Raw genomic sequence first — 20375 nt, 5'->3', positions numbered from 1 at the left:
TTTTTTGTTGTTGTTCAGTGTACATAGTATGGAAACCTGTCAAAAACACCTACTGTACATCATTGTAAATGCTGCCAGGGTTTTGCTTTGTGATGCAATACAGGGAGATACTGTAGTGAAGCAGTAGTCAAGCTAACATTTTAGAAAAATCACATATAATTTATTTAAGATTTGCAGCCATCCCATTGCAGTATCATCCCCATTACACTAAATGCAAATAGAAAAAAATCCATATAATTTTTGCACCATTTTAATCGATGTCTGTTCCTCAGATTCGCTCGGATTTACTGGGACTAAAACAATGTTTCAAGGAACCACAGACTTATTCTATAAAACAAAGACAATACATGTTTTTCCTACTTTCATTCTATCTCACCAAAACTAGTTAAGCAGCTTTGACTGTTGAACCATCCATATACTGTATAAACCCCATCTATCAAACTGTCTAATCTAGACCATCCATATACTGTTTAAACCCCATCTATCAAACTGTCTAATCTAGACCATCCATATACTGTATAAACCCCATCTATCAAACTGTCTAATCTAGACCATCAATATACTGTATAAACCCCATCTATCAAACTGTCTAATCTAGACCATCCATATACTGTATAAACCACATCTATCAAACTGTCTAATCTAGACCATCCATATACTGTCTAAACCCCATCTATCAAACTGTCTAATCTAGACCATCCATATACTGTATAAACCACATCTATCAAACTGTCTAATCCAGACCATCCATATACTGTATAAACCCCATCTATCAAACTGTCTAATCTAGACCATCCATATACTGTATAAACCACATCTATCAAACTGTCTAATCTAGACCATCCATATACTGTATAAGCCCCATCTATCAAACTGTCTAATCTAGACCATCCATATACTGTATAAACCCCATCTATCAAACTGTCTAATCTAGACCATCCATATACTGTATAAGCCCCATCTATCAAACTGTCTAATCTAGACCATCCACACAGTCTGTGATTCGTAACAAAGTGGTGTCCTTCCCCACCACTTGTTTTGGTATACAGCTGTACATTGAACAGCTTCCCAAATCTCAGACTTTAGCTTTAACTAAAACACTATGCAGCCCCATATTATAACAATTATATGGTGTTGATATGATATGTATTATGATTCTCATGATTCTACACTTATTGTGGTTATATACTGTTATTTATTGTGATTCGATGTTCCAAACATTGCTCACTATATGTCTGTGGCAGAGAGACTAGAAAGCATGAGAATGTAATGGAAGTAAAATTGCCCCCCAAAAATGCGCTTCCTATTTAAAATGAAAATGTGAAGGAAAACAGTCTACGAAGACAAATAAGAGTTTTAGTGCAGGGACAGCCAACTAGCACAAAAATAATAGTTTGATATTGTTGATGCGATACAACATGATATATCGTGGAAAATAATATCCCGATATGTAACTATCCATTTTTTCCCCTTCATTACTATTGAATAGGCGTTTCAACAGTCTTGCTGTTATAAATGTAGTTCCTTATTGACACCATTGAGGTAGGGTTTGTTAAGATGACAGATTAGTTTATCGTAGCTTCTGGCCACTACTGTATGTATTGTCTTATCAAAAGGAATACAATGAAATATAATGATTAAAGATATGCTTTTTATTAAAATGTCCAGAAGCAGATGTAGCAGAAAAGGATCAACAAATAACAAATGCAGAGTGTATAAAATAGTGAAGGTGAAACACCCTGAAACACTATTATCTCCCCATAATATTTGATTGTTCCATTAATCAAAGATATAATTAATCCTTTAAATCCCATATGCATCTTTCCTTTATTGTGATAAAATGTGATAACAACGCATGTTGACCCAAGCTGACAGGACTGTTTGAATATTCCTATCTGATGGACGCTGACAGAACTGTTTTTTATTTCACTATCTGATGGGCGCTTCATGAGAATTTAAACTGAATGAATTTGAATGTTTTGAATAATTTGGAATATTTTTGAGGTGATTCCTCACTTGAAGCAGTACAAAAATACTTTTAAACTTTCAAATTAATTCAGTTTAAATTCTCATGAAGCCCCCATCAGATAGTGATATAAAAAACTGTTCTGTCAGCGTCTATGTCAAACATCCGTCCAACATATAGGGTCAGTTTCCTGGACCCAGATTAAGTTTACTCCTGGACTAAAAAGCATGTTGAATGGAGAATCTCCATTGAAAGTAACTAGTCCAGGATTAGGCTTAATCTGTATCTGGGATACCATCCCAAAGAGCAAGACATACTTTTTTCCCCCTAAAAAATAGGAGTTACTGTTTCCAGTGCTGTTTCCAGAGTACTGTTTCCAGCCCCTTCCATGTCCAACAATCCCCAGTGGGCTCCGATGGAGGAGTTTCCAGCCCCTTCCATGTCCACCAATCCCCAGTGGGCTCCGATGGAGGTGATCCCGGCACCATTGATGCGACCACTGAGCAGCCTCAGCTCATTGCCCATGTTGTCTGGGTAGAAGTTGAAGGAGACCTGGTTGGGCATGCCGGCTGACAGAGTGCGCCCCATGTTGGTGGTTAACACCAGGTAGCAGATGTAGTCTGCTGGGTTGTACTTCCCAGACACCTCAACGATGGCCTCATCATTAAACAGCTCAATCTCCTGCTTTAAGCCCCCTTCACCACCAAACACAGGAGACCAGTTGCTACCGTATCTGAGCTGCAACCTAAAACAGAGGAAGCTTTTCAAGTTGGTTGTGTTTTGATAAGGCACATTCAGACCGAGACAGCAGGTAGCGTCAGCGAAAATCAAGGAATTACATTTTACATTGTACTCTGGGTTAGATACGATAACACTATTGTTTGGTCATAAACTGAATATGTAATAAACACAACAAATGAATAAATACAGAAATACATAAAGAAAGAAAGAAAGAAAGAAAGAAAGAAAGAAAGAAAGAAAGAAAGAAAGAAAGAACGAAAGTCTATTGGGTAGTGTAGTTGGACTGAGTCAGTGGTGTTTGTTGGGTAGTGTAGTTGGACTGAGTCGTGGTGAATGCTGGGTAGTGTAGTTGGACTAAGTCGTGGTGAATGTTGGGTAGTGTAGTTGGACTGAGTCAGTGGTGTTTGTTGGGTAGTGTAGTTGGACTGAGTCAGTGGTGTTTGTTGGGTAGTGTAGTTGGACTGAGTCAGTGGTGTTTGTTGGGTAGTGTAGTTGGACTGAGTCAGTGGTGTTTGTTGGGTAGTGTAGTTGGACTGAGTCAGTGGTGTTTGTTGGGTAGTGTAGTTGGACTAAGTCGTGGTGAATGTTGGGTAGTGTAGTTGGACTGAGTCAGTGGTGTTTGTTGGGTAGTGTAGTTGGACTGAGTCAGTGGTGTTTGTTGGGTAGTGTAGTTGGACTGAGTCAGTGGTGTTTGTTGGGTAGTGTAGTTGGACTGAGTCAGTGGTGTTTGTTGGGTAGTGTAGTTGGACTGAGTCAGTGGTGTTTGTTGGGTAGTGTAGTTTGACTGAGTCGTGGTGTCTGTTTATGGGTCAGGGTCTGCTCACCCACTGATGTAGTTGTTGCTGTTGTAGTTGTAGTAGTAGTAGTAGTAGTAATAGTTGTTGTTGGTCTCCCACACTCTGACTCCCGTAATGCGCCCCTCACCGTAGGAAGAAAATGGGGTGCCAAGTCCCTGACCCACCTCAGAGGAATACGAGTATGGATCTTTGATGGCTAAAATAACATGGCCAATATGTTTACTATATTTACTATATTAATAATACATATTTATATATACATCATTTTATTTTTAACAACACATTTCTGAAAGATCTTGACATTATGAATAAAGTGCAGATGAATTAACTAAAGTACATTCTGCAATGATTTAATACATTAGTTTATGTCTCAAAGAAGAACTCCTAAGTCTAACTGAAAAAGACAAATTGGTGAAAGCACAAAAGCTATTATTTAATCATTATAATTCAGAATTGTATTTTTATAACTCACGCAAAGCCAAGCAGCCAGCCAAGAACATTGTGACAACCAGGATTAAGAACATTCTGCAAAAGTGAGGCATCGACACTTAAGACCTTTAATTTCAGTCAATTTCACTCTCATTCCGTTTCACTTTAAATGGTAAAACTTGAAATAATGTAGTTAATAATGTTTTTCATAGTAGTTTGTCAAAACAAATAAGTCATTTTACCTGACAGGTCAGTGTTTCCTAGGAGGGAAAAGAAAATAACCTTTTGAATTGTGACGTAACAAACAACAAACCATTCTTAATGTGAAATGTTATAAAACAGCTCTAAAAAGTTGAACCTACTCTTGTTTACTACAATCACTCTTGCAGTGCTAAGCTACTGTAAAACTTTTTTAAAGTCAGATCATTTCATTTACATTTAGAGGCCAAAGGGCATAATGTTTGTGCCCAAGAACCAAGAGATAATGAGTATTAACTTCATAACATTTCCCACACCAGTATTATGCATTAAATACAAGTGCACATTTTCTATTTAGTTAGTTGTGTAGTTACCCACAGTGCTATCTTGAGATGTGTGTCAAAACCTGTGAAAGCTTCTTGTCTCTCTGTCTCTGCCAGGTCCTTCTAGTCTACTGCTTCCTCTAAGAACTGCATTTATACCTGCTGAACATTCCATCAGCTCTAGATGGAAGGAGCATGACAAAGAACACCTTTAGTCAATCACTATTGAGAAGTCAGACATTGTTTTCTAATTGGTCGAGGCTACTTTGGGAGGGAGTATCAAGGAATTACTATAAGGAAATAATAATTGTGTTATTTTGAATTGTAACAAATTAATGATCTGAAATAGGGATAAAAAAAGATACAATCTAACAACCGAACAATTAAAATAATATACCAACATCGTATGAATGTGTACGAAAATCGCTCAAAATCAGTCTCCCAATCTTCAGTTGTTTTATTACACCAAGAGGAACTCCTTCCCTTCAAACATTAACATGCTGAAAAAGACGTGTGGATCTTGTCATTAACAGGATGGTTAGTTCATTGGTTTGCTCAAATATCTACAGTATTTTATTGTAGAATATTTGTTTCAGAACATGTTTTTCCATTTAATTCTAGATCTGCAGATGAGATTCTACATTTTCTGTCTCCATTATTTTCCAACGTTTTCTGCAGTCTGTTACAACACTCACATCTTCATTAAATCACTGACAACCTGTTCATGTTACTACAGGAAAACAATCTGATGTATTTTTCTGCAGATGACCAGATAAATATCAGTAGAAGTTACAAAGTGATAAAATAAAAGTTTGTATACAGATGACAAGGTGAAATACCCCGAGGCACTTGTGACTACCTATCCATAATATGTGTTAGTTCAATTAACACATTAATACAAATATATAATGTAGGACCTAATTTATCAAAAATAAAGGTCAATATAAATCAAAATTGCTATATTAACTACTTTTGTGTATGTAAGTTGAGTTATCTATTTTCTTTTGGGGAAGAACATGAATTTATCTCAATAACTACCCATTGGGCACACACTGGTTGAATCAACGTTGTTTCCACGTCATTTCAATGAAATTATGTTGAACCAATGTGGAATAGACGTTGAATTGACGTCTTTGCCCAGTTGGTAGCTTCCCTTACAAAACATTTGTTTGCTGTATAACGCTAAGATAACAAGCTGAACTCATGTACTGTATATTAAATGTATTCTGATAAACTCATACATACTCATCTTTTCATTTGTTGTGGTAAATACAACCTTCAATAATGCATGTGACCTGTATGTGACTCTTCTCCTTCAAAGGCGTAACCTCAAAAAGAAAAGTGTGCATATTTAGAAAATACTCAATAATATTCTAAACATTCAAAATTAATTAAAAACTTCTTAAGGATAGGTGTCCCACAAGCAGGACAACTTCCGGGAAACTGGAGGGCGCGCAATTCAAATAAATAATCATGAATATTATGGATTTTAAACATTTATGTACATATAAGTGTGTTATATCGGCTGAAAGCTTAAATTCTTGTTAATCTAACTGCACTGTCCAATTTATAGTAGCTATTACAGCGAAAACATGCCATGCAATTGTTTGAGGAAGGCGCCCCACATCAAAATATTTTTCCACGGGAACAGGTTTCCTACATTTACAGAACTATTAACTATTCACTTAATTTTAGAAAATCTTCCTCTGATTTGTCATCCAAAGGGGCCCAGCTATAACATGTAGTGTCGTTTTGTTAGATACAATCCTTCTTTATATCCCAGAAAGTCTGTCTTGTTGGCTCCATCGATTTGAGTAATCAACTCATTCAACTTGCAGAGAAAGGAATCCGAAAATCTACCCCTAAACTTTGTTTCAACAAGTCAAAATTAGTTTATATTTACTCCTCAGATACCCTAACATGTAATCAAACTATAATATTTCTTTTGGAAATGCCCAATGGAGAATCTCCATTAATCGGAACTGGTCCAGAACTAGGCTTAATCTGTTTCCAGGGAACCAACCCAAAGAGCAAGACATACTTTTTTTTCCAATTAAGAGAAGGTGCTGTTTCAAGCCTCTTCCAAGTACACCAATCCCCAGTGGGCTCCAATGGAGGTGATGCCGGCACCGTTGAAGCGACCGCTTCAGCCTCAGCTCATTTCCCATGTGGGCTGGGTAGAAGTTGAAGGAGACTTGGAAGGGCTGGCCGGCCAACAGAGAGAGCCCCCGGTTGGTGGTGAACACCAAGGTGTAGATGTATTTTAGAGGGTTGTACTTCCCAGACACCTGGACGATGGCTCCATCTCCTGCTCTTCACCAACTTCGCAACCAATCACAGGAGACCAGTTGTAGCCGTATCTCAGCTAGAACCTCAGAACCAGAGCAGGATTTTCACAATACATATAGAAAGAGTGTGTCTGTTGGGTAGTGTTGTTGGACTGAGTCGTGGTGTCTGTTGGGTAGTGCAGTTGGACTGAGTCAGTGGTGTCTGTTGGGTAATGTAGTTGGACTGAGTCAGTGGTGTCTGTTGGGTAATGTAGTTGGACTGAGTCAGTGGTGTCTGTTCATGGGTCAGGGTCTGCTCACCCGCTGATGTAGGTGTTGGTGTTGTAGTAGTAGTAGTAGTAGTAGTAGTAGTAGTAGTTGATGTTCTCCCACACACTGACCACTGTGGTGCGTCCCTCACTGGAGGAAGCAAATGGGGTGCCACCTCCCTGAACCACCGCAGAGGAATACGAGTGTGGATCTTTCATGGCTAAAATAACATGGGCATTATATTTAAAATGTATGTATACATGATTTTAGTTTTACCAACACATTTCTCAAAGATCTTCACATTATGATTAAAGTGCAGATTAATTTACTAAAGTACATTCTGCAATGCTGTAATCCATCAGAGGTTGTCTCAAAGAATACCTCCTAAGTCTAACTGAAAAAGACAAGTTGATGAAAGCAGAAAAGCTATTATTTAATTATTTAATTATTATTCACAATTGTATTGTTATTACTCATGCATTGCCAAGCAGCTGGCCAAGAACACTGACAAACAGTGGAGGCTGCTGAGGGAAGGACAGCTCCAAATAATGTCTGGAACTGAGCAAATGGAATGGTATCAAGCACATGGAAATTATGTGTTTGTTGTATTTGATACCATTCCACTAAGTCGGCTCATGTCATTACCACGAGCCCATCCTCCCCAATTATGGTGCCATCAACCTCCTGTGGTGACAAACACGATTGAGAACATTCTGCCAAAGATAGTCATCATTACTAATGACTTTTCATTTCACTCAGTTTCACTTTCACTACACTTCACTTCAAATGGCAAAACATGAAGTACGTTTGTTAATAATGTTTTTCATAGTAGTTTATAAAAACAAGAGAGGCATTTTACCTGTCAGGTCAACCACCCCTATGGGGGAAATAACATACACGTTTTACCTGTCAGGTCAACCACCCCTATGGGGGAAATAACATACACGTTTTACCTGTCAGGTCAACCACCCCTAGGGGGGGAATAACATACACGTTTTACCTGTCAGGTCAACCACCCCTAGGGGGGAATAACATACACGTTTTACCTGTCAGGTCAACCACCCCTAGGAGGGGAAATAACATACACGTTTTACCTGTCAGGTCAACCACCCCTAGGAGGGGAAATAACATACACGTTTTACCTGTCAGGTCAACCACCCCTAGAGGGGAAATAACATACACGTTTTACCTGTCAGGTCAACCACCCCTAGGGGGGGGGGGGAAGAAAATACACTTGTTTTAATTGTGAAATGTGACCTGACAAAGAACATTTACACCTGCTAAACATTCCATCAGCTCTAGATGTAAGGAGCATGACAAAGAACACCTTTATTAACTTACCATAAAATGCATCATGAAACAATTACAAATATTTCACTGACTTACAGTTCATATAAGGAAAACAATCAATTGAAATAAATAAATTAGGCCCTAATCTATGGAGAAATACATCTGTTGGTCACAGATACCTTAAAAAACATAGGGGCGTGGATCATAAAACCAGTCAGTATCTGTTGTGACAGGGTTGATCAGGTTATTGACTGTGGAATGTTGTCCTTTTCAATGGCTGTGCGGAGTTGCTGGATATTGGCGGGAACTGGAACACACCGTCATTTGAACATCTTGGCCATGTTCTGTTATAATCGCCACCCGGCACAGCCAGAAGAGGACTGGCCACCTAACATAGCCTGGTTCCTCTCTAGGTTTCTTCCTAGGTTCTGGCCTTTCTAGATAGTTTTTCCTAGCCATTGCTTTGCTGTTTGGGGTTTTACAATGGGTTTCTGTACAGCACTTTGTGACATCAGCTGATGTAAGAAGGGCTTTAGAAATACATTTGATTTATTGATTGATTGATCATACACATTGATCCGGGGCATTCCAAACATGTGATATGTCTGGTGAGTATGCAGGCCATGGAAGAACTGGGACATTTTCTGCTTCCAGCAATTGTGTACAGAACCTTGTGACATGGGGCCGTGCATTATCGTGCTGGAACATGATGTGAAGGCAGCGGATGAATGGCATGACAATGGGCCTCAGGATCTAGTCACAGTATCTCTGTGCATTCAAATTGCCAACAATAAAATGCCCATACCATAACCCCACAGCCACCATGGGGCACTCTGTTCACAACGTTCACAATGTCGCCCACACCATGCCATACATGTGGTCTGTGGTTGTGAGGCCGGTAGGACGTACTGCCAAATTATCTAAAAACAACGTTGGAGGCGGCTTATGGTAGAGAAATTAACATTAAATTATCTGGCAACAGCTCTGGTGGAGATTCCTGCATTTAGCATGCCAATTGCACACTCCCTCAAAACTTGAGACATCAGTGACATTGTGATGTGTGACAAAATTGCACATTTTAGAGGGGCCTTTTATTGTCCCCAGCACCAGGTGTATCTGTGATCATGCTGTTTAATCAGCTTCTTGATATGCCATACAATATGCCATAAAGGAGAAATGATCACCAACAGGGATGTAAACACATTTGTGCACAACATTTTAGAGAAATACGCTTTTTGTGCGTATGGAACATTCCTGGGATCTTTTATTTCAGCTCATGAAACATTGGACCAACATTTTATGTTACGTTTATATCGTTCTGTGTACAGTAGTTAGTTCACATGAAGATGTATGTAATTCATCTCTATTGACCAAAACAACTAAATCTGGACATTCTGGAGTCCTACTATGACAGTAAAACATAAGAACTATAATCTGTTGTCAACTAAAAGTTCATGACAATCATTGGATAATGTTGCATCATGCATTCCTGCTTGGACATGTTAGATGAAACAACTTGAATACCTCAGTAGTTTATTATTTATACTTCTTAATAAAGCAATAAGAATGACTTTATAAGATGATTACTCAGGGCTGGTGTCCCCAACTGTAAAATGTTGTGACACCAGAGGAAAATGTTAGTCTGGAGCTCTGTAGTAGTAACACTTAGGGTAGATGTTCATTCAGGGGGACACATGATTTAAAATATAGCCCAAGTTGTTAGATTTATTTTTATAAAGTATAAGGCTTAAGCAGAGAGACAGGTAGACAGAGAACAAGAAGAAGCACAGAGTGACAGCAGAGAAGATGCTGAGACAGATAGACAGCACAACAGGGAGGCAAACCAAATGTGACTCACCACCTGGATTCGGTCTTATGTAGCAACATTTTAAATGGGTCTTTTTACATTGGTAAAAAGTAGAGACTCAGAGCTACAAAATGGTATATCATACACTGCATTTTTGAGGAACAATGGGAAAGTAATTCTGATTTGAAAGTTGATAAACTTGTAAACTCACTTTTGAGAAAAGGGCCTTTGAATGTTTTGGTACCTACTGGAGAACTCTCCTTTGTCTACACCCATTCAGCATTGTTCACACACTCTTAAGCCAGCACCACCCATCTATTTAAAGATTCACATGTGAGGTCATGTGCTAAACAGTGAGTAGTGAAGTAAAGATTTAAAGTGGTAGTAGCCAACAATATGGAAAAATGCTAGGTAAACAGAAAGTGTCCAGATAAAAAAGACTTTATAAATATTAGATGGCTCTTACCCAGACACACTTGTCTAAATTGATGGGCCATGTGAAAGAAATGCTATAACCCCCAGCCACGTCCAGTGGTGGAAAAAGTATTAGGGTCATACTTGAGTAAATGCAATGATACCTTAATAGATAATGACAGAAGTAAAAGTAAAAGTCACCCAGTAAATTACAAAAAAAATCACCCAGTAAAAGTCTAAAAGTATTTGGTTTTAAAATCCATTGTTTTCTTTCGAAATGTAATGAAGTAGAAGTAAAAGTTGCCAAAAATATGAATAGTAAAGTAATATAGATACCCCCAAACAATACTTAAGTAGTACTTCAGACTGTGGTGGAGCTTGTACATTTGTCCGCCAGGCACAATACCAGAGCACAAACTTGTTCTTGTTTTGGCCACTATAGTTATCACAATTCAGGTCGAATTGTGTTTCCCCAACTCTGTAGTTGGTGAAGAAATGGTGCATGTAGTTGATGTCTGCGCTGCTGCCTTTGCTGGATGACATGCCTTCATCAATCAATAGTTTACTTGTTGGGGTATTCCTGCACAGCAGACACCAAACAAGCCACACTTGCGAAGAGTTAAAAAGTAGATGGAACCTGGCTGCATAGGGTCAGAAGGATAGTGCGCCTGCAAACAACAAAATAACATTATGATAAATTACAATTAATTGTCTCACCCCTGTCAATCTGTCTTTCTACAGCTCAGTGAAAGGCATTTGCCTGCCTCCCATATATACAGTGGGGCAAAAAAGTATTTAGTCAGCCACCAATTGTGCAAGTTCTCCCACTTAAAAAGATGAGAGAGGCCTGTAATTTTCATCATAGGTACACTTCAACTATGACAGACAAAATGAGAAAAAAATCCAGAAAATTACATTGTAGGATTTTTAATGAATTTATTTGCAAATTATGGTGGAAAATAAGTATTTGGTCACCTACAAATAAGATTTCTGGCTCTCACAGACATGTAACTTCTTCTTTAAGAGGCTCCTCTGTCCTCCACTCATTACCTATATTAATGGCACCTGTTTGAACTTGTTATCAGTATAAAAGACACCTGTCCACAACCTCAAACAGTCACACTCCAAACTCCACTATGGCCAAGACCAAAAAGGACACCAGAAACAAAATTGTAGACCTGCACCATGCTGGGAAGACTGAATCTGCAATAGGTAAGCAGCTTGGTTTGAAGAAATCAACTGTGGGAGCAATTATTAAGAAATGGAAGACATACAAGACCACTGATAATCTCCCTCGATCTGGGGCTCCACGCGAGATCTCACCCCGTGGGGTCAAAATGATCACAAGAACGGTGAGCAAAAATCCCAGAACCACACGGGGGGACCTAGTGAATGACCTGCAGAGAGCTGGGACCAAAGTACTATTGACAGACCTCTCCCCATCTTTGCAATCTTTGAATCTATATTTTGACCACGACAGTTTACAATCTAAGGTAACACCAAGTAATTTAATCTCCTCAACTTGTTCAACAGCCACACTATTCATTACCAGATTGAGCTGAGGTCTAGAACTTAGGGAATGATTTGTACCAAATACAATGCTCTTAGTTTTAGAGATGTTCAGGACCAGTTTATTACTTGCCACCCATTCCAAAACAGACTGCAACTCTTTGTTACGGGTTTCAGTGACTTCATTTGTTGTGGTTGCTGATGCGTATACAGTATGGTTGAATAATCAGCATACATGGACACACATGCTTTGTTTAATGCCAGTGGCAGGTCATTGGTAAAAATTGAGAAGAGTAGAGGGCCGAGAGAGCTGCCTTGTGGTACACCACACTTCACATGTTTGACATTTGAGAAGCTTCCAAAAATAAAAAAAAACCTTGAGATATATTAGATAGATATCTCTGAATCAACGACATGGCAGACTTTGAAAAGCCATAACACATACCTTTCTTCAACAACAGCTTATGGTCAATAATATCAAAGGTTTCGCTGAAATCTAACAGTACAGTACCCACAACTTTTATTTTTTTATTTTTTATTCCACGGTAAGCCAGTTGAGAACTAGTTCTCATTTACAACTCCGACCTAGCCAAGATAAAGCAAAGCAGTGCAAAAAAACAACAACACAGAGTTACACATAAACAAATGTACAGTCAATAACACAATATAAAATAAATATAAAAATATATGTACAGTGTGTGCAAATGTAGAAGAGTAGGGAGGTAGGCAATAAATAGGCCCTAGAGACTAAAATAATTACAATTTAGCAATTAAACAGTGGAGTGATATATGTGCAGGTGATGATGTGCCTGTGGAGATACTGGGGTGCAAAAGAGCAAGAGGGCAAGTAATAACATGGGCATGACGTAGTTGGGTGTGCTATTTACAGATTGGCAGTGTACAGGTACAGCGATCGATATGCTGCTCTGACAGCTGACGCTGAAAGTCAGAGAGGGAGATATAAGTCTCCAGCTTCAGATATTTTTGTAATTTGTTCCAGTCATTCCAGTCATTGGCCAGATGTATTCAGAATGGTGTCCTCTGCGTAGAGGTGGATCAGAGAATTACACGCAGCAAGAGCGACACCATTGATATATACAGAGAAAAGAGTCGGCCTGAGATTTGAACCCTTTGGCAACCCCATAGAGACTGCCAGAGGTCCAGACAACAGGCCCTCCGATTTGACACACAGAACTCTATCTGAGAAGTAGTTGGTGAACCAGGCGAGGCAGTCATTTGAGAACCCAAGGCTATTGAGTCTGCTGATAAAAATGCGGTGATGGACATAGTCGAAAGCTGCTCTGACAGCTGACGCTTAAAGTTAGAGAGGGAGATATACGTTTTCAGCTTCAGAGATTTTTGCAATTCGTTCCAGTCATTGGCAGCAGAGAAATGGAAGGAAAGGCGGACAAAGTAAGTGTTGGCTTTGGGGAGGACCAGTGAAATATACCTGCTGGAGCGAGTGCTACGCGTGGGTGTTGCTATGGTGACCAGTGAGCTGTGATATGGCAGAGCTTTACAGAGCAAAGACTTATAGATGACCGGGAGCCAGTGGATTTGGCGATGGATATGTAGTGAGGGCCAGCCAAGGAGAGCATACAGGTCGCAGTGGTGGGTAGTGTATGGGGCTTTGGTGATAAAACGGATGGAGCTGTGATAGACTACATCCAGTTTGCTGAGTAGAGTGTTGGGAGCAATTTTGTAAATGACATCGCCAAATTCAAGGATCAATAGAATAGGCAGTTTTACGAGGGTATGTTGGCGCCATGAGTGAAGGAGGCTTTGTTGCAAAATAGGAAGCGGATTCTAGATTCTGGAGGGAGAGTTTACAGTCAAACCAGACACCTAGGTATTTGTAGTTGTCCACATATTCTTGGTCAGAATCGTCCAGAGTAGTGATGCTTGTTGGCCAGGAGGGTGCTTGCAGCAGTCGGTTGAAGAGCATGCACTTAGTTATCCTAGCATTTAAAATCAGTTGGAGGCCACGTCAGGAGTGTTGTATGGCATTGAAGCTCGTTTGGAGGCACAGTGCCCAAAGAAGGGCCAGATGTATACAGAATGGTGTCGTCTGCTTAGAGGTGAATCAGAGAATCACCAGCAGCAAGAGTGACATCATTGATATATACAGAGAACAGAGTCAGCCCAAGATTTGAACCCTGTGGCACCCCCATAGAGACTGCCAGAGGTCCGGACAACAGGCCCTCCGATTTGACACACTTAACTCTATCTGAGAAGTAGTTGGTGAACCAGGCGAGGCAGTCATTTGAGAAGCCAAGGCTATTGAGTCTGCCAATAAGAATGCGGTGATTGACAGAGTCGAAAGCCTTGGCCATGTCGATGAAGACGGCTGCACAGTACTGTCTTTTATAGATGGCGGTTATGATATCGTTTAGGACCTTGAGTGTGGCTGAGGTGCACCCATGACCAGCTCGGAAACCAGATTGCATAGTGGAGAATGTACGGTTGGATTCGAAATGGTCTGTGATCTGTTTGTTAACTTGGCTTTCGAAGATTTTAGAAAGGCAGGGTGGATATAGGTCTATAACAGTTTGGGTCTAGAGTGCCTCCCTCTTTGAAGAGGGGGATGAGTGCGGAAGCTTTCCAATCTTTAGGGATCTCAGACGATACGAAAGAGAGGTTGAATATGCTAGTAATAGGGGTTGCATCAATTTCAGTGGATAATTTTAGAGAGAGGGTCCAGATTGTCTAGCCCAGTTGAATTGTAGGGATCCAGATTTTGCAGTTCTTTCAGAACATCAGCTGTCTGGATTTGGGTGAAGGAGAAGAGGGCGGGGGCAAGTTGCTGCGGGGGGTGCTGAGATGTTGGCCACGTTAGGGGTAGCCAGGTGGAAAACATGGCCAGCCGTGGAAAAATGCTTATTGAAATTATCGATTTGATTATCGACAATCATCTTATTATCAATTTCTTTCAACCAATCATCAGTCATTTGTGTCAGTGCAGAACAGTACATGTTGAGTGCTCTTATCTATAAGCATGCTGGAAGTCTGATAATTTGTTTACAGAGAAGTAGCATTGTATTTTGTCAAACACAATTTTTTCCAACAGTTTGCTAAGAGCTGGCAGCAAGCTCATAGGTCTGCTTTTAGAGCCAGTAAAGGCCGCTTTACCACTCTTGGGTAGGGGAATGACTTTGGCTTCTTTCCAGGCCTGAGGACAAAGACTTTCCTCTAGGCTCAGATTAAAGATTTGATGGATAGTAGAGGCTATGGAGTCTGCTACCATCCTCCTATTTTTTTCATCTCAATTTGCAGTAAGTCAGCCAGTCAGATGTGCAGCCAGACTTATTAGCCACTCCTTTGGCCCCATCTCTTTCAGTTATACAGTTTTTCAGTTCCTCATCAATCCATGGAGCCTTAACAGTTGTAAAAGTATGTTTCTTAACAGGTGCATGTTTATCAATAGTTGGAATAAGTAATTTCATAATTGTATCAAGTGCCGCATCTGGATGCTACTTATTAATCACATCAGACCAACAAATATTCTTAACATCATCCACATAAGAGTCACAGCAAAATATTTTTTTACGATCTTTTATACACTATTTTAGGCCCAGCTTTTGGAACTGTGGCTTTCCTGGATATAGCCACTATATTGTGATCACTGCATCTAATGGGTATGGATACATCTTTAGAACAAAGTTCTACAGTTTTAGTAAAAATGTGATCAATACATGTGGATGATCTTGTTCCTGTAGTGTTTGTTAACACCCTGGTAGGTTGATTAATAACCTGAACCCGATTACAGTTTACAGTGAGAAGCTTCCTCTTGAGCGGACTACATGATGAAAACGAGTCAATATTCAGGTCCCCAAGAAAGTCGACCTCTCTGTTTACATCACATACACTATTAAGCATTTCACACATATTATTTAGAAACTGACTTTTAGCACTTGGTGGCCTATAGCAACACCCCAAATGAAAGGGCTTTGGATGTGCCAGGTGAACCTGCAACCACACTTCAATAACACTTGACATAGGATCTTCCCTAAGCATTACAGGGATATGACTCCTCCCCAATAGCATTCCTGTCTCTTCTATAGATGTTATATCCTTGTATTGCTATTGCTGCATCATCAAATTAATGATCTAAGTGAGTCTCAGAAATGGCTAATATATTAATCTTATCTGATGTTATCAAGTTATTGTTTTCATGAACCTTATTTCTAAGGCTACATACAGCACAGTATATTAAAATGGGCTATTTTTAGCCCTTTCCTGGGTAGCTTATCAGAGATAGACATAATATAGAAAAGATCAAACAAAGCAATAGAAAAAATACATTCAGCAGCACATTCATCAGTTTGTGTGTGTGTGTGTGTGTGTGTGTGTGTGTGTGTGTGCGTGCGTGTGTTTGTGTGTGTGTGTGTGTGTGTGTGTGTGTGTGTGTGTGTGTGTGTGTGTGTGTGTGTGTGTGTGTGTGTGTGTGTGTGTGTGTGTGTGTGTGTGTGTGTGTGTGTGAGTGAGTAAGTGTGTGTGTGTGTGTGTGTGTGTGTGTGTGTGTGTGTGTGTGTGTGTGAGTAAGTGTGTGTGTGTGTGTGTGTGTGTGTGTGTGCTGCGGGGTTGAAGATCATTTCCTATTGAGCTGACATATGCAGTTTTCCCTTGAATGCAGTCGCCACCAACACGAGAACATTGCCTTTACATTTCAATCGCGCCATAAAGGGGAACTTCCACGATACAGATTGAATTGAGCCCTGACTGAAAAAGACAATTTGAAGTGAAAACATAAAACGTATTAATTAATTATTATAATTCAGAATTGTATTGTTATTACTCATGCATTGCCAAACAGCTGGCCAAGAACACTGACAAACAGGTTTGAGGACATTCTGCTATCAGGTATGACTCAGATGCAGAAATTGTAAAAAAAACAAAAAAAACAAGGAACAGTCAAAAGGTGATAGGCCCGTGGCAGAGCAGGGAAGGGTGTTGCAGGCGTTTTCGACCCACATGTGTTCTTGGGTGGAGCAGGAGAGGAAGACGATGTCATCGAGATAGATGAAGACAAACCAGTTCTACATGTCGCAGAGAACATCATTAACCAGAGCCTGGAGCACAGCAGGGGCGTTGCTGAAGCCATATGACATGACCAGATGCTCGCAGTGACCGCTGGTCATATTGAAGGCAGTTTTCCACTCGTCCCCTTCCTGTATCAATACTATAAGTGGGAGGCAGAAGGACGGATGAACCCAGCAGCTAGGGAGTCCTCAATGTAGGTCTCCATAGCCTTGATCTCCAGACCCGACAAAGAGTCCCAATACCACAGTAACCTGAGGAGACTTAATGAGCAGGAACTGGGTCATCTCTCTGTAGTTCCCTGACACATGTAGGTTGATGGTATTGTGGGTGACCCGGCCAATAGAGCACCCGTCTACTGCTCTAACGTCCATGGGAATGGAGAGGGGCTGAGTGGGGATACCCAGCTCGGAAGCCAGGGTAGCGTCCGTAAAGCTCCAGAGTCAATGTGTACCCAGAGAGATTTAGAATGGTTCCCCCACAGCAATATGGCATGAAAAGGAATGTGATTAAGGGGAGAGGAAAATTTCTCCGTATGGCCCACCAGAGCCTTTTAGTGGACAGGTGGAGACGAAATGACCAGTAGACCCACAATACAGGCAACTCTTAGTGTGAAGCCTGTATAGCCGTTCAGCTGGAGACAGCCTAGCTCTGCCTAGTTACATGGGCTCGGGAAGAGATAAATCATCAGTCTTCGGAGGCTCTCGTGGGAACTCAGGTAACCAACAGAGCCGTCGGGGACTTCCAGTATACCTCGAATGCAAAGTAGAATCGACTCTCCTCTCCTTCCTTCGTTCCCATAGTCATACATCGATCCTAATGGTCAAGGCGATGAGCGATTCGAAATCCATCGGTAGTTCCTGGGCTGCAAGCTCGCCCTTTACTTCCTCCGATACTCCGTGTAGGAACGTGTCGAATAGCGCTTCCAGGTTCCAAGCACTCTCAGCTGCTAACGTGTGGAAATCTACTGTGTAGTCTGCCACACTTCGGTATCTTGGCATAGCTGGAGCAGCTTGCGAGCATCCTCTCTCCCTGAGAATGTAGAATCAAACCCCATCCGAACTTCCTCCACGAACTCCTCCAGACTGAGGTGCTCCCACACCGCTGTGGCCCAGGCGAGTGCCCTCCCAGACATCACCGTAATGATGTACTCTATCCTCGAGCCGTCTGAGGGAAACGAAAAAGTCTGGCAGGTTCCGGAATCTCCATCGTACCACTCCGGAGGAGGTAAGCAGGGTTCTCGTGACACTAGGGTGACCGGGGACGCGGCGCTGCTAATAGCCAAGTTACTGAGGGACGTGGAGGTTACCGTCGTGGTAGGCTGCACAAAAACAACTATTTTACCTGTCAGGTTAACCACTGTTTCCTGGGGGGAATAAAATAAAATAAACGTTTGAATTGTGAAATGTGACATCACAAACCATTCTTGAACGTGAAATGTTATAAAACAGCTTTAAAAAGTTGAACCTACTCTTGTTTCCTACAATCACAACTGCAGTGCTAAGCTACTGCCAAATAGATGTCGGATCATTGAATTAAAATTTAGAGGCAATAGGGCTAGAATGTTTATTTCTTTAGAGTCTAAGACAATGGGTGGGGGGTGTAAGCTGACATATGGAATTGTTTTAAGATGGTCATACTATGGATCACTTAGCTATTTGATTTAGAACTTTAGGACCCCTTTATGTATCCCCACATTTTTTTAACAATTATTTGATCAAATATTCATTTTGGCTGCCAAAGCCTATAGAAACACATTCACAAATGTCAAAAAGCAGTCAAAAAGTCAAAAAATATATCATGAGAATCAAGGTTTTGAAGTGTCTGTCCTAAATCTAGGAGATATAAAAAATCTCAGGAAATAAACAAATACACAGATTTTACCCCTTTTCTGTGTAGGCACAAAACGACCTTCATACTGTACTTCCATTTGTTTTTTAAACCAGTACCGGTTACCTTTAGATGAGTCCCGTGACACTTGTGGTGTTATAGAGCAAAAGGGAGAACACCATCGTGTTCGTGAGAATCTCAACCTTTCCACAGTGGGGTCCCAATAGTTTGTAGCCCAAACAGTTAGGACTCTACCAAACAGAAGTTGGCATATTAATGGTAGCGACTTCAGATGAGTCTTCTGCCACTTGTGTGGGTCGTAGAGGAAAACGTGTTTATCAGGATGCTTTACTGTTGGCATGACACAGGACTGATGGTAGCGCTCACCTTGTCTTCTCCGGACAAACTTTTTTTCCGGATGCCCCAAACAATCGGAAAGGGGATTCATCAGAGAAAATGACTTTACCCCGGTCCTCAGCAGTCCAATTCCTGTAACTTTTGCAGAATATCAGTCTGTCCCTGATGTTTTTCCTGGAGAGAAGTGGCTTCTTTGCTGCCCTTCTTGACACCAGGCCATCCTCCAAAAATCTTCGTCTCACTGTGCGTGCAGATGCACTCACACCTGCCTGCTACCATTCCTGAGCAAGCTCTGTACTGGTGGTGCCCCAATCCCGCAACTGAATCAACTTTAGGAGACGGTCCTGGCGCTTGCTGGACTTTCTTGGGCGCTCTGAAGCCTTCTTCACAACAATTGAACCGCTCTCCTTGAAGTTCTTGATGATCCGATAAATTTAAGTGAAATCTTACTGGTAGCAATATCCTTGCCTGTGAAGCCCTTTTTTGTGCAAAGCAATGATGACGGCAAGTGCTTCCTTGCAGGTAACCATGGTTGACAGAGGAAGAACAATGATTCCAAGCACCACCCTCCTTTTGAAACTTCCAGTCTGTTATTCAAACTCAATGCATTGAAATGCATTGGAAATGTTTTTTGGAGATTCAGTTCATTTGCATGGCAAAGAGGGACTTTGCAATTAATTGCAATTCATCTGATCACTCTTCATAACATTCTGGAGTATATGCAAATTGCCATCACACAAACTGAGGCAGCAGACTTTGTGAAAATTAATATTTGATTCAGTACATGTATTTGAGTTTAATTCTAGCAGGCCAGATGAGATACTACATTTTCTGTCTCTATTAATGTCTGAAGTTTGCTGCAGTCTGTTACAACACTCACATAGTCTTATCCAGAGCGACCAACAGTTAGTGCATTCATCTTAAGATAAATAGGAGGGATAACCAAATATCACAAAGTCATAGTAAGTACAACTGCTCCTCAGTAAAGCAGCTATCAGCTATTTAATCACTGGGAAACAAGCTGATTTGAGGTTTTAGCCCAACCCATCTACTGTACCAGTGAAGTTTCCTATAATAAAAAGACATTGATGTGAAGACGGAGAAATGCAGTAGTTCCTGATGATCTCATGACAACAGAGA

General features: G+C 40.6%; 1 protein-coding gene and 1 pseudogene across 1 annotated transcript; both read right to left on the bottom strand.

The window, feature by feature from the left end:
* Positions 1 to 1631: 1631 nt before the first annotated feature.
* On the bottom strand, positions 1632 to 4642 carry LOC110507434 (zymogen granule membrane protein 16-like). Its single transcript, XM_036937532.1, has 6 exons — positions 4510 to 4642; positions 4176 to 4193; positions 3977 to 4029; positions 3532 to 3700; positions 2408 to 2711; positions 1632 to 2356 (listed from the first exon to the last, which is right to left on the bottom strand). Exons 3-6 carry the CDS (start codon positions 4026 to 4028, stop codon positions 2294 to 2296), a joined length of 588 nt encoding a protein of 195 aa, XP_036793427.1. The 5' UTR covers position 4029; positions 4176 to 4193; positions 4510 to 4642; the 3' UTR covers positions 1632 to 2293.
* A 1865-nt stretch (positions 4643 to 6507) lies between these two features.
* LOC110520765 lies at positions 6508 to 18183 on the bottom strand (annotated as a pseudogene).
* Between the last annotated feature and the right edge of the window lie 2192 nt (positions 18184 to 20375).

This window comes from Oncorhynchus mykiss, chromosome 2 (genome assembly GCF_013265735.2).
Source record: "Oncorhynchus mykiss isolate Arlee chromosome 2, USDA_OmykA_1.1, whole genome shotgun sequence".
Lineage (NCBI taxonomy): Eukaryota > Metazoa > Chordata > Actinopteri > Salmoniformes > Salmonidae > Oncorhynchus > Oncorhynchus mykiss.
Note: the sequence above shows the minus strand (reverse complement) of the source record. Positions and strands in the feature narration are given on the sequence as shown.